Here is a 14878-nt window from a genome sequence, read left to right as displayed (position 1 = left end):
TGCATAAATACATGATAAAGTACAATTTATTCATCGCATTCAAATTGGTTTTAATTTTAACCTCCTCACTTTTGCCATTTTTATTGGGGCCATAAATATACCGGGTGTCATTACCGTTATTGTATTTCCGGTAATGAGCCCCGCCCCGGTACCGGTCCGGTCCCCGGGCGCGTGTAATTGCGCCCTGGACATCGCCGGCATTAATTGGATCGGCCTTTGAAACAAAACCGTATTCGATTGCTTCGCGCTCCTTTATTGAAACTCGATCACTCATTTTACTACTCTGTCCTATCCTATACGTTTCGTTTTGGTTCAATGGTTGCTCTCCGCGCATCGAGAACCATATTATTATGAGTGATTAATTTTTTTTGGAAAAATAACACATTTAATTTTATTAGCTTATACCAACAAAATCAGTTATTGAGTTTTCCATAAACATTATTTATTACAATGAAAATGAAATTTATTATAGTAACCGCACACTCTCAACTATCAACACATGCGATAGATTCACCTCGTTGGTTTTTAAAAGCTTTTCATTATAAATTCTATTCTACGCTACTATTTTATAAGTACTAAATATAAATAAATAGCAATTAATGGACGTCAATAAACCGGCTATCGCGTGTTTGGAGGTTTTTTTTATAATATTGGGATTATCTTCCGAAAACTTAAATTTCCATCTTTATTGCGTACTTGTAATGCTGGATTTGTGGCTCAGACTGAGCACAATTTGATTATAAATTATTATGAATTAATTAAAACAATCAGATTACCAATCAACATCATCATCAACCCACTACCGGCCAACAGGACACCGGATCTCCTCTCAGAATGAGGAAACCTGCATACTTGAAGGTTTCCTCACGATGTTTTCCTTCACCTTTGAAACAAGTCATATTTTAATTGCTTAAAACGCACTTAGAAAAGTAAAAAGTTTGCTGGCGTTCAAACTGGTTACTCGCCTCCCCCGAAAGAGAAGTCGAAGTCCTACCCACTGGGCTATAACCGCTTCCCAAAATTGCAACTGAAATGTCACAACTATGTTTTGCGCAAGGCTTAAATTTTGCTCTCGCCACACTTTATAATGTTGGATTTAGAAATTAATTCGGTTTGTTTCAGAAAGCACTTTTAAATGTGGACAGGTTGTTATAACCCTTGTTTGCATTCAAAACGCGCCTGGCGTCGATTGATTCCCGCAGAGTTTTGAACTTTAAACCAATTCGAAAGGCCATCAAAGACGTCGAAGGAAACGTTGCGGGTAGATTTGATTATCTAAAATGTTGACCTTCCACTGAATAGAATATCCTGCTAGGTATTTTGTCTTTGTTAATTGAATGCTTGATAAAAGTATGCTTCTTGTGTTTCGAACACCCATCACTAACTACATGGTATGACACAACTTAGATGCAATATAGGATAGCCGTTTAGGCATTGATACACCATAAGCTAAACATATAGTGTGACGTGTAACGAACGAAATGCCTTCGGTAATGTATAATTTGACACCTCATTATTGTAGTTCAATTAATATTTACAATTTACAAATTATGTTTTCTGCTGTATTATGAGTAGTACCTATTAAAATTTACTTTATTGTACAAGGAATAAGAGAAATAAATTTTTAAATATCTGCATTTCTATTATAAACAATCTATAAAATTCCATATAAATAATATAATAAATTGCGTGCCACGTTAACGTGAAGTCAGTAATGAAGTTTTTTAACATAAAAATGCATTAGATTCCAAGTGTTGCCAGCTTCTATCAAATTTTTAAAGATAATAATAAAAATAATGCGCAGTAAAATTATAATTTTATTAATGTTCATTAATTTTAATAGGTACCTAATGCGGTTAGGAGCAGTTAAACCCTGATTACACGCGCACATTAGTGCAGGTGGATCTACTAATTTCATTTGTATAATTCTCAAATCTCAAATTAATAGTCCGTATTTTCATATCATGTTAAATAAATCTTTTATTTTAGTAAATTAGAGTTAAATTCAATTACAAATACCTATTATGTGATAAATTTGAATAATAAAACATACTTTTAATCTTATCATTATTACTGAATAAGCTTTTGGTTACGGTTTTGCCTCATTTAGCTATTAAATTAAATGATTTTAAACTCCGGAGTGGTTAAAGAAAATAAAAAGACGAACAAAGAGACGAAAATACTGTAATGTTAAAGATAATCGCCAATGCGTTGTAACAACGTGGTGGGTCTAGCTTTCCAAGTTTAGAATTCTAGCTCTGCCTTTTTTCTTTCATAGTACTATATCTAATCTGAACTGTAGAATTGAATGACCACTTAGGTGGAATCCTTTTTCTGCCTTTTGGGACGATTCTTTCTGTCACATTTTCGGCACATCTGTTTTGTTTCACTCTACCCGTGTGGGCGGAGCATTTCCATTTTAATCTAACCCCGCCTGCCAGAAAGGCTTTTATTTTTTGTCCTTGTTATTGTAGGTAACTTTTGGCTTTATTAATGTCGGTGTCACGTCAAATGTACATATTTATACGGTACTGTGTGACGCGTACAGGCGGTATGGCTCTTGAAACCTTTGCGTACCGTATCAAAGAGAGAGTAACTCAGTTCAACAGATTTCAATAATATTTTCATCGATTTATTGCATCCAGAGACAAAATATACCAATAAAGAGGCGATTTAAAAACCGTGGAAAATAATATAATTGCAAAATTTTGTTTTTTTACGAATATAAAATGATTAATCAGCCAAATGTTATAAATCCTCCTTGATTCTTGAGATCCATTGATCCTGCGCTTTAGAGTATGACATTTTGAAATTATGGTATTAATGGTTTATGTAGGTTGATGTGTTTTCCCGCCACTTCACCATCAGTTCCTTTATGGTGACCAATATAAATTGCTTTCCTACTAGAAACCAAACTCAAACCTGTGTAATACTTATAATTGTATAGTTTCGTTGACCATACTTGGCCTTCATCATCATTGTCAAGAAAATGATCAACCTACATTAAAATTACTCAAATTGCTATAGGTGTGCTAATATTTGAAGACTTCCCTCGACTTTTCCAGGATCCCTCCAATAAATCTTCACCTAATTAAAATCGCGTAGGAAATATACAAAACCAAAACATACAGTCGGATTGAGAACCTCCTCCTTTTTTAAATCGGTTGAAAAAGACAAAAAATCAGAAACGCATTTTTAATTGTTTTTTTCTATTTTTTAAAGTTATCGTTAAATGTTAATTATTGCAAGTTTTACCACAAATATGTAGCCCTAAAGGTTTTTCTTAGATTTCTGTTCCATGTAGTCTTCAAGAATCTGACGAGTATCAGGGCAATAAAGACATTACCAGCGTTTACCTTATGTTAATTACATCGGGGGATCTTCCAGCATAATAATAATTACGAGCTGGGTCCGTTTGAATATAATCCAATCAGCTGTAGATTAGACTGATTACATTGATTCGCTCTGCTGCAATAGTGTTTGAAATTATAATTAATCATGCCGCGTGAACTGTAATCACTGGCTCCGATTGTATTAGTAGTTAGTACAGAGATTTATTTCACCTGTGTATATTTTTATTTCTGCACCTTTTTGGATTCGGCGCGCGACTCGGGGTAAAGCAGACCAATGTTACTTTTAAGTTAAAGCGGCCTTAGCAAACTCGCTCTTGTAGTATTTACCATAATAAAAAACAAAAAAAAAAGCTATGATGACGTTTTACTAATTTGATTCGATTTTTATTTGAAAATCCCAATCTATATATATACTTTCACTATTTTAAAGATGCTGAAGATGAAGATGGTGAAATCTGTGCAAGACTTATGCATCGTATTAAAGCACGGCCATCTCCTGCAAAAAAATATTAGTACCTACATACCTGTCGTCATAATACCGGTCGTCATAATGATTGTGTAACTATGAAAAAATTATAACTATAGCAAAACTGAACTGTTACTGTTCCCTAATAATTATATCTTGCAGATGCGATCGCATCATAAGTACTGCTTGAGCAAAATGACTAGAACTTTTATAACCTTAAAGCTTAAGATATTCTTTTTTTAATTTTTTATTCTAATACAAGTTAGCCCTTGACTGGAATTTAACCTGGTGGTATACAGTATAAGATGGTATCAGGTTAACCTGTTAGGGAATATGGTAGTCATAGCCTAATCGCTCGCGTGGAATCGCTCGGATCGCTTAGTGGCACGTCTTTGCCGGTAGGTTGGTAACTAACCACCACCAAACCCACCAGACCAGACCAGAGAAAATTCAGAAATATTAAATTCCCAAATTTCTTCTACCGGGAATCGTGCCCTGGACCGCCTGCCTAAATTCACAGCGCTCACCGTTGCGTCAGGGAGGTCGATAAATAAAAATCCGTCATCTGACAGATTCATATCCGGCCATCATGCGTCATTATAACCTCAAGCCGCAGAGATGAAAATGCTGCGGCGTATGTGTCGCACGTGCGGTATTTTCCGCGGTTGCCTACGTACAGCTCAGAATCCTTTTTTGTAGTTCGTTGGCTGTAGGTAATGTACAATACATTTATAACATGCAAGAAGACGTACTATATAAAACGATCATGTTACACGGACAATGGAAGGTAAAGTCAGTAACAGATGCCCCGCAGCCATCTAGACTGTCTTGCTTGGGTATGGCACGAATCTGAAAAACTGCATGCCGCAAAACTTTCTGGCAGAAGGCGTATTTTTGTTGCTTGTCAGTTGTCACCAGTCTGGGGTTATCTGTTTGTGGCTATTACTATTGAATTGTTTAATTTCATTTCATATTTTTCCAATGGAATAATGATAATTGTCGGTCTTCATTGTATCCTTGCAAATCCATGGTAGATAAGGCTAGTCTAGGCTAACATTACAGTCTATGAGCGTCTTACGTTGGGAAAAAGGTAATAGTTACTTGGAAAATATAAAGTGATACATTAGCCCTCAAAACTTTGATAAAGTCGGTCTATTGACAAGGTGTAAATTCTTCTCCAACATAAGTATTAACTTTGTTTGTTTGTTTCACATTTCTCGCGACATCTCGTCCAAAGCCGGGGCGAAAAATTCGAATGCTCCCAAACTTTGCGCTGAGTAGCGTAGTTTTATTTTAACTACTTTTCTTGGGATCCGCTCCGTTCGGAAGATTTTCCTAACCACAAACTAGTTGTAGCAAAAGTTTAAGTCACTTTAGGGCTTTGTTTTTCAATCGTGGGTGTGAATTGTTTATTATCGCCAAATAGGCCGCCTTTCCCCTTGGCCCTAATGTAAGCAGTATTGTGTTATACTCGGAAGATATTATATCTGGCGCGGTGAGCGCTTCAAGATATTCCAGAGCATATTCTCGGTCCCATGTTTTTTTTTGAGCTTTTGTTTCTGTCTTAATTCGCTCCGGTGCTTTCTACGGAGTGTATTTTGGCACATACGTAGAAAAAGTAAAAAAATATCGTAGTAAATATTTCTTCCCAGTTTGTGCACCTAATTTAAGCATACTCTGGACTGACACTTAACTTCAGATCAGACGCATCAATTGCTAATTTGAAATCAGATTTTTCATTACAATATTACTTGCCTGTAATTCATGGCTTTAATTTTAAAAGACATAGTGTCATAGATGTCACATCAATATCATGCAGAATCACGTTTCACAGCTAAACAAGAATGCGTAGCTCTGATAATTTTAAGCTTGGCCAATCTGTAGGAAAGCCTAAGCTACAGATCAATTGGAATTATTTAATGAACGAATGCTATTATTTCACACTACATAGTAATCCAGAAAAACTGTTAATAATTTTCAATTGTTAATAACTTCAAGTTCACACAATGCATACAATCGCATTGCGATATCTGCCAGGCACCCAATGGCGTGGCGATCCTATAGTTTTCTTGGAATTAGATTTCTTGCCATGGAAATCATTGATCAGTATTGTTAAATTTGAACAACGATGGACAAAAGGCGGCATTCAACGATATGCTCCTATAAAATAGTAGTAGTAGTATTACCACCTTGTTAAACTGTTAGCTTAGCTTCCTTCCAGTGCGTTCTAAATGTGCGTCCGTTAGTTAAAGTTGAACCTTAGAATGTTTTGTTGCAGTTCCACCGGAGAAGCCCGTGGTGGTAGACCGGTGGGGGCGGGTCATCAACGCCACCACGCTCGGCCCTCACGAAGAAGGCGATGACGTACTCCTCACCTGCCGAGTCCTTGGAGGTATGTATAAGATGGACTAACTAAGCAACTGATTTTTAGTGTCCCCACCCTCTGCGCTTTTCAGTACTTATGGCAGTAATTGTATAACTTACTTTATGAAATAGAATATTTGAATTAGGTATATTAATTAATTAATAATTGTAAAAATAAAATTTGAATTAAACCAAACAAAACTTTCTGCTACTTTGAACTACTTTAGTTAGTTTAGATATTATGTGTAGAAACATAAAAAAGGGCACCTTCTTACATTCACAAAGCAAGTTGTCAAGGTGCACAAACGCGGCTCTTGTATTCTACTTTAATGCAAGTTACTTACCGTCTGATGATTAATCTTAACCAATATTAATATTTGTTACTGGTGGTTCTTTGTGACTTCATCTATCTTGAACTTTTGATAAAATAAAGTTTGTTCAATACAAACATCCATCCGCTGCTCTTTCAAAATACACCGTCAAGCCGATCTCCTGCGCTATTATCTACCTAAGTTTCTCGGCTACATAGGACAGATAGCGTGATGTTAAAAGAAACGAAGTCTATGGCGAACCTTACAAACAAGCATACAAATTTAATTAACTAAATCTCCATCTCAGAACAATACTTAGTGTTCAAATCCACATGTATCCACATATTAAAGTACCTAGCTACTTAAATTGCCTTTAAAAATAACTTTAAGTGATAAGGCTGCCTTTGCACCCTAATACTATGTTTGTAGTTATGTACGTAGTTGTTTCTATATGTTTTGCTGTAATAGCTATTCTATCTATCCACCTAATTTATCTCGCATTGTACTAATTCTTGTTGCGGCCCCGCGGTTTGTCCCACATTAACTATGCACACCATAGTAGGTACTATATATTACATCGGATTAAGGATTATGTAACCGAAAAAGCTTGGGTGTGAATTATTGCTCTTTTAATGAAATTAAATTACAATGTGAAATGGTAATAACAAAAAAGAACAACCGGCTTTGTTTGTTGTGGGCTTCGTCTTAGACCTGGCGCGTTTGGAACCGTCGTAGCTTTATTTTTAGGTTCACGAATAAGGTTATCGCCATCATCTCACTACCGCGAACACACCTACCTACCTACTTGAATAAAGATATTTTTCAATTCTTATGCTCTTAAAGTCGTAATTTAAGCCATGCGTAGGCGAAACAAAACTCAATTTTATTCATAAAAGTTTATAGTTATAATTTGCTTTCTGGATTTGGTTAAGGTGTTCCTAACCATGAGTGATGAGGTTAGAATATTTTATTTTTGATGCAGAGTATAGCGTAGTGCTTATATACTATATAATGTTTTCGTCCATTTTAATTAACATTCAATTTATTCCTTGATGTCTGAAATACCCACATTAACGAAAAAATTACAGCAACGGAAAGAAAATTATTTTTAATTAAATTAGCGTGCTCTATTTTTTAAAAATCTAAAGTGGGTTTTATTAAGATTGCTTTCTGGCCTGTTCGCAAAATTGATTATTTTGACTTTTGACACAATATATATTACCATAGATTATAGCGTGATGTTATTTTATATTATCAAGCATATTCATTTCCAAACGCGCTTATGAAATAAACGCAATAAAAATGTGAAGGCAATTCTTTGTAACAATAATTAAAGAAAAGAAAAGAGTGATCAAACTGAACAAGCGTCGTAGATCCTTCTTCTGAAAGCCCGGGGCGGCGCGCTTGCCGGGACATCGAAACGCTTTCAACTGACAAAATATTGCTATACTTTGCTGTTCCGAACGATATCTTAACACTGTTTATTATGATAAATTATATTAAACTAGCTGTTGCCCGGAATTTCGTCCGCTTTTATTTCGGGTGTTTTAAGTTACAAACGCATGATTTAATGAGTGATTGCTATTTTTATTATATAAAGTATTAAAAAAAAGTTTTTTCTTGATAAATAATATAGCTACATGTGTGCTAGATGTCAGGAAGATCCATTCAATTTTGAACCGAAAATACTTAATAAATTTTCTTTGTATACTAAATGCAGTCCGTTTAATAGAGTCTTATAAATATGACTTCTAGTAAAGATAACATTCTAACCAAAAGAGAGACAGATGTATTTTAACCATTTATTGAGTAAAACTCTTTGCTATTTATTTATTGCTGAAGTGACTTAAATACGCAATATCATTTGAGTAGATTTGGTCACACATTTAAAACTCTTCTGTTTAATTCTCCTCGTTCTACAGCGAAGCAATCGATCGCACATGCGTCTGTATCTAGACCTCAACCGCAAGCAACTAGGGCAGAATCCGACCAACTTTTAGACGCGTATGCGGCCCACTTTAGCACTGCGGTTCAAGTAATAATATTTAGAAATTATTTTGTACCACAGTCTGTACACGTTCTTGAAATTTGAAACTAGTATGTCTACATCCTACACTAATAATTGTTTGTTCGCTGGTTGTTTCAAAGTGCTATGGCTACTTTCTCATATAATATGTGGATACATGGTATGGCTTTAAACGGAGTGCTTGACATACTTCTGCATTTCAGAACTGTTTTCCTATTGTAATACTGTCTGCAGTGGCGTGCATAGAGGGTATGCACAGGGTATGCAGTTGATATAAAACTAACGAAATCTCCAAAACGAGTTATAAATACTCAAGGGTAGGCGTTTTAAAACTCTTACAATGCATATCCTTTTAACTCTTACTGGAGATATTCTTCATTTTATATCATCTGTTTACCCTGTGCTTACCCTCTGTGCACGCCACTGACTGTCTGGCTACTAGGCTACTGGCTCGCATATCACATGCTGACAACACCGGGTCAAAACTATAGACGTACCATTATATTCTTTTTATGTCTAGTTGCACACAAAGTTAGCCCTTGACCGAAGTCTAAGATGTTCTTATTGTAATTACTGAGGTTAGAATACAATGCTAAACCCTGGCTATATCAGGTTGGATTGGGAAAATATTTGTTGTGTTAAAAAACACAATTTTCGAGGAAGGTTAGTTAACAACATTTTAGAGTCGGTGCCAAGTAAAATTTAGAAAACTTCTAGGTACTTTTCTTACTACTATATAAAAGTTAATCGTATACAAAGTACTTTATACATTTTACTTTTGACTGACTTAAAAATGGTGTAGTAATTATTTACCTATTTCTTGCTTTGTAATTGTTTAACAAATGCGGTATTTTATTTAAATATTTGTTTTAGTTTATAAATAGGCTGATGACGCTATGGCCCATATTATGAGCCAAGCAAGCGAAGTAATAAAGCGGGTGGGCTATGCTATTAGGTGGGTGTGTTGTTTGGAATAGCGAATGAAAGTTTTTAAGTTGGTCTTAACACAAGGAATAAATGGTATGAAATAATATTAATATGCTTAGAATACCTTACTCTTAACATCGCCGTAAATCTTGTCAAAACAATTGAAACCAAAACTTAAAAAGGTCCTTAACAAATTTTCAGAACCACCACCAAATTTTAACCAAATCACTAGACACGCCAACGGAATCCTTGTCCAAAAAAAAAACACATTTTTCAAGAATTACATCGCTCAAATTAGAATAATCAAATCAGAAGAGACTTTATCTGATCATAGCAAAGTGCTCGAGATTTGAGAGCGGGGACGAGACATTTGCATAATCGAGAAATTGATTGAAGCGTATCTCACTAAAAACATTGAAAAAAAGATTCAATGATGGCAGCGGATGCCTTTCTAATGATGGGGGCTTAGTTGGGGATGTTTTTAGGACAGTTTTTGAGGGAACGCCTGTTGCGCGTGCTCTTGTTGAAATTCCTCCCCTCCCTGTCATGGCTTAATATACTTGCTCAATTGAAGGATTACGTGATCGAAATTTTGTACACATATTTTGTAATACTGTTTTTTTTTATTCAATTTATTTATAAATTACTTGTGCCCGTCATATTCTCCGCACTTTTTTTTTTTTTTTTTTTTTAATATTTCGGGAACCTGAACTAAACGCTTTTCTAACTTCATAGCTAAACATTAACTTGATTGTGAGATGGTGATAGCAAAAAAAAAACCTGGCATAATTTATTGTAGGCTCTTAGACCAGGGCTCGTTCGGAACCCTCCTAGCTTTAGTTTTCAGTTAACGAATGCAGGTATCACTATCACCTAACAGATACACTAGCAGGTAAACTAAGCTCGGCTGCCTACGCCGTCAGGAAAAATAGACAGATTACTGACGTAGAAACAGCAAGACTTGTTTACTTCGCGTACTTTCATAGTGTGATGTCTTACGGGATCTTATTATGGGGCAAAGCTGCTGATATTGAAACTATATTCATATTGCAGAAAAGAGCTGTACAGTCAATATATAAACTTAAATCACGTGAATCCCTCCGTGAAAAATTTAAAGAAATTGGTATACTTACGGTAGCCTCACAATACATTTATAACAATATAGTATTTGTAAGACAACATATTAGTCTTTATAAACAAAAAGTGGATATAAACAGTCGACTTACAAGAAATGGTCATAAATTAGTGACATCTGCATATCGTCTGCGAAAGGTGCAGAAGTCATTTGTGGGATTGAGTATACGCTTTTATAATATGATTCCTAAGGTAATTTTGGACCTACCAATGCATAAGTTTAAAGAATGTGTTAAAACACATTTATTACAGCGAGGTTATTATACAATTGATGAGTTTCTTAATGACAAGGTTGCTTGGAAGCATCCGGCTCCGCTTTCATCTCTCACAAGATAGAAAAATGAATGTTAAAATATAAAATGTAAATTTTTGATGTTGGAAAAGAGCAACTGCTGAGTTTCTTGCCGGCTTCTTCTCGGTAGAATCTGCCTTCCGAACCGGTGGTAGAGTCACTACACACGGACAGACTTAACGTTTGAAAAGTGCTTGTATTAGGCCTACTTGAAATAAATGAATTTTGAATTTTGAATTTTGAATTTAACATTAGTGTAACATGTTAAATGTCTGAACGCTTCATAAGTGCCTGTAATAAGGTCTACATGAATACAACCTTTTTTAATTTGGCGAATTATAATTTTGACCTACTCAAATGTACAACAGGTATAAAGTGGGTGACTGTTGAAGCCGCTCTAGGTATGTTCAGCATTCGAATAACGGGGTTATAACAAAATTGCCTGTGTTACCCATCCAAGACTTTACAGCTAATCTGTTAGCGAAATAGTTTACATCCTGGATATAGGATCATTTTTCTTATATAGACTAATTGTTTTAGAAAATGTATTAAAACGTGGACATACTTCGTTAATAACATAATGTTACGTCAATCTTTAATATAAGCGCTAATTTAAGTGGTAAAAATTAATTAATGTGGCTGCAAATTGCGCGTTTCAGCGGTTTCGTGTGCTACGTGCCTAATACAAACAAATTGTTAAATTTTCCAACAGAAAACACCTGATTGAATAAAATATCAACAGCGATTCCATTGTGTCAGGCCCGTGTTAGTGCTAACACCGAAATCTAATTTAAATAAGCACTGTTGTTGTTTATCGGCTTGGAAAAGTAGGCGAATAGCAAAATGCGACTTATGCCATTGTGAATAGTGACTGATTTCACGTGTTTAGGTAGCAGGGGAATTAGGCCGGTACCCCGAGTAGGAAAGCGTTCGTGACCTGTTTTATTCGCAATTATGAAAAGGCTAAAACTAGACCGCTTTTTGCAAATCAATTTGTTAATGTATAGTTATTGAGGCGCTCTCGCTTTGAGCTATCGATGCTTTCCGAATAAGTGATACTGAAGCTACAGTTAGAATACATTAGTAAATATACTCGACGAATCAGGGAATGCCTCAATAAGTAACGCCAATACATCAACTGTTCACCAATAGTTATAACCTACAAGTTGGTGAAACCATTTTTTTTACCAGGCATTCTATAAGAGCAAACGGGTATTAGAAATATACCTACTTTATTGGATTGGTGAAAATAAACTGGTTATTACTCATACGGTAGAAAACTTATCCTATAATGGTTTCAATGAGTCTATTGCGCTAAAACTTAGGTTTTGAATGCCTTTGAGACTTCTTAAAACAAAATTTGGGATAGACTCGTTACGCCTACGCGCTATAAACTCATTAAAGCTGTCAACTACGCAGACTTGAGAGAAAGTCTGTTAATTTCATCATTTTGTTAATTTTCACTCCTTTATCCTTTCACGTTTCACAAAATCGTTTATTTCAAGACCTACTTTACAGCAACTTTTAAAACATTATTCCTATCACATATTATATTTGTTGTGCTCCTTAGGTATAATTGTTTGGAAATAAACCAATAAATCTATACATTCCGAAATCACCATTATTTTATCGCAAGCGCAGATGGAAGCATAGCAGATAGCTTTTTCAACTAAATTTGAAATCATAAGTTCTTGATTATAATTCCGGTCTTTTGAAGAGCTCATGGTAAAACAGCTACGAAAATTAATTGCAATGTCCCTACACTGCCTGAAATGTTATAAAGCAACTCATAATCCCAGGGAATTTTACAATAAAAATCATAATGTGCCCTAATACCAGCGATGCCATATATCGAAAGAAGTACGAATTGAATCCATGATTTCGTACTGGAGCCAAATCGATTGGACTATTGCGAGTTCGATATGCAGTGTAATTGTTGTATATTTTGAAATTTTTTCGACTAAAATTATTTCTTGACGTGCTGTATTAAAAAAAAAATTGGTCCAACACCAATTTTTTAATACATTTGTCTTCCTTCATGCTACTCGTACACTAATCATCAATCAAGTGGTAGGTAACGAAGTGAAAACGTAAGTCACCGTCTCAACGCGTTCCGCAACTTGTCAAGTCATGAATAGATGCATGCAGTGGCTGGAGGAGGCAAATCCAAATTGAATCCATTGACACTCTGAATTAGATTTAACACACTGGAGTCGCAACACTATTAGTGATTTAATTTGGACAAAGTGCTCTTGATACCGCCACTCAAAGTGGTCTTAGATAGCTATGTTAATTTATGTGTAATACCTACTGAATGCCTTGAACATTCACAATATTATAGCTATGTATTTTGTTCTTTTTATTTAAAGAAAAAGCGGTGAAGAGCTGTGCTTGGATCTTGGGCCCCTCTTGCGGGGTACCGAGTTCGATCGTTACTAAGTATTTCGAAGTTGACATGATCATCAACCCATGACAGGGCTTGGGTCTTCTCTCCGAATGAGGGTTTAGGCCGCTTTTGTCCACCCCGCTGGCCAAGTGCGGATTGTTAGACTTTACACGCCCTTGATGTCAGAACTGTACTGTAGTACTGGGCATGGTGGGTTACAACGAGCTGAGAGCACGGAGGGAATTTACACTCGTGGCTTATATTGTATAGGTAATGCGAGGTAGGACACACAATGTTAATACAAGTAAGGTTGTGTGTCCCCGAGGGGTATGCGAGGCGGAGGCGACGGCCGTCACTGCTGAAAGTACCGATTGGGCGGACAAATTTATTAAAAGAGTCACCAATGACGCGCGCCCTCTGCATCCTCAATGTCGTATCAGAGCAATGTGATTTGTATCGTTGCGCTCTGAGTGAATTCACAAGGATCGCATTGTGGGTTATTTGTTACAGGAATAGGTAATTAAATATTATAATGTTGAGTTTATTTTTTTAAAAAAAGCTACACTATCGCATTACGTTTAAGTATTCTGTAATGATAGTGTTAGAATAAGAATATAAATAAATAAATAAAAAAAGATTATTAAATAAATAAAAATAAACTCTCGGGCATTCAGTCTTTCTCACGATGTTTCCTTCCCGTTTAAAGAAAGTGATATTTAATTTCTCAATTTAACAACGTACATAGCTCCAAAAAGTTAGAGGTGCGTGCCGGGGATCAAATTCAGTCTCCCCAGAAAAGGAACCGGTAGCCTTACCCACTGGGCTATCCCCTCTATCTCTACTACTGCGTACGACCTTCTAAACATAAATAAATATACTACGACAATACACACATCGCTATCTAGCCCCAAACTAAGCGTTGTGTTATGGGTACTAAGATGACTGGTGAATATTTCTATGAATAATATACATAAATACTTATAACATGCGAATAAACACACTGAAAAACATAAACTCGACTTACTATTTTTTTTAATTCGTAGGCGTTTTTGAAGTTGGATGTTCGAAAATAATTGTAAATAATATAAGTTAAAGGTTGGAAAAGAAAAATATAGCTGGAAGTCATCGCTCTTTAGCTTATTGCTATGGCCACCAAATTGTACCCTCTTGCTCTAACGTGTTTATATCTCTATAACTACTTTTTCCTTTTGTGGAAAAGTTTATTCATTTATTCATTGTTGGCCAGGTTGACTCCTGCTATGCGATTATGTTTATTCTGCTTTCACATTAATTAGTGTAATTAGCTATAATGAGTAGGCACAAAGTAAATAGAGAGACCTATGAATTAAATTAATTGGGATCTTTCTCGGCCTCTTTCCGGTTTTTTAATTGTTAAATTGTCATAAAAACTTTACCAACGACGATTGAATTAATGTCATCATTTATTACCCCTTCGAGTGTTCACTGTTGAACTGCCTTTCCCACTTTCGGCCTCGGTCTTCCTCGGCCTTGCTCTTTATCGACAATATAAAGATCTTGTTGTGTATTTTTCTGGAGACGAGAAGCTTCCATTTTAGCTTCCCGATGGCTCGGTGGCTTTTTCACTAGATATTATCCTT

At 35.6% G+C, this 14878-nt stretch overlaps 1 protein-coding gene across 1 annotated transcript in view; it reads left to right on the top strand.

The window, feature by feature from the left end:
- LOC120637459 (nephrin) overlaps positions 1–14878 on the top strand; it is a 537044-nt gene that overhangs the window by 355276 nt on the left and 166890 nt on the right. The window contains exon 5 of the mRNA XM_039909312.1: positions 6098–6211. Within this exon, the coding sequence (XP_039765246.1) occupies positions 6098–6211 (114 nt within the window). The remainder of the gene's footprint in view (positions 1–6097; positions 6212–14878) is intronic.

The sequence above is a fragment of the Pararge aegeria genome, chromosome 3 (assembly GCF_905163445.1).
Source record: "Pararge aegeria chromosome 3, ilParAegt1.1, whole genome shotgun sequence".
Taxonomy (NCBI): domain Eukaryota; kingdom Metazoa; phylum Arthropoda; class Insecta; order Lepidoptera; family Nymphalidae; genus Pararge; species Pararge aegeria.
Note: the sequence above shows the minus strand (reverse complement) of the source record. Positions and strands in the feature narration are given on the sequence as shown.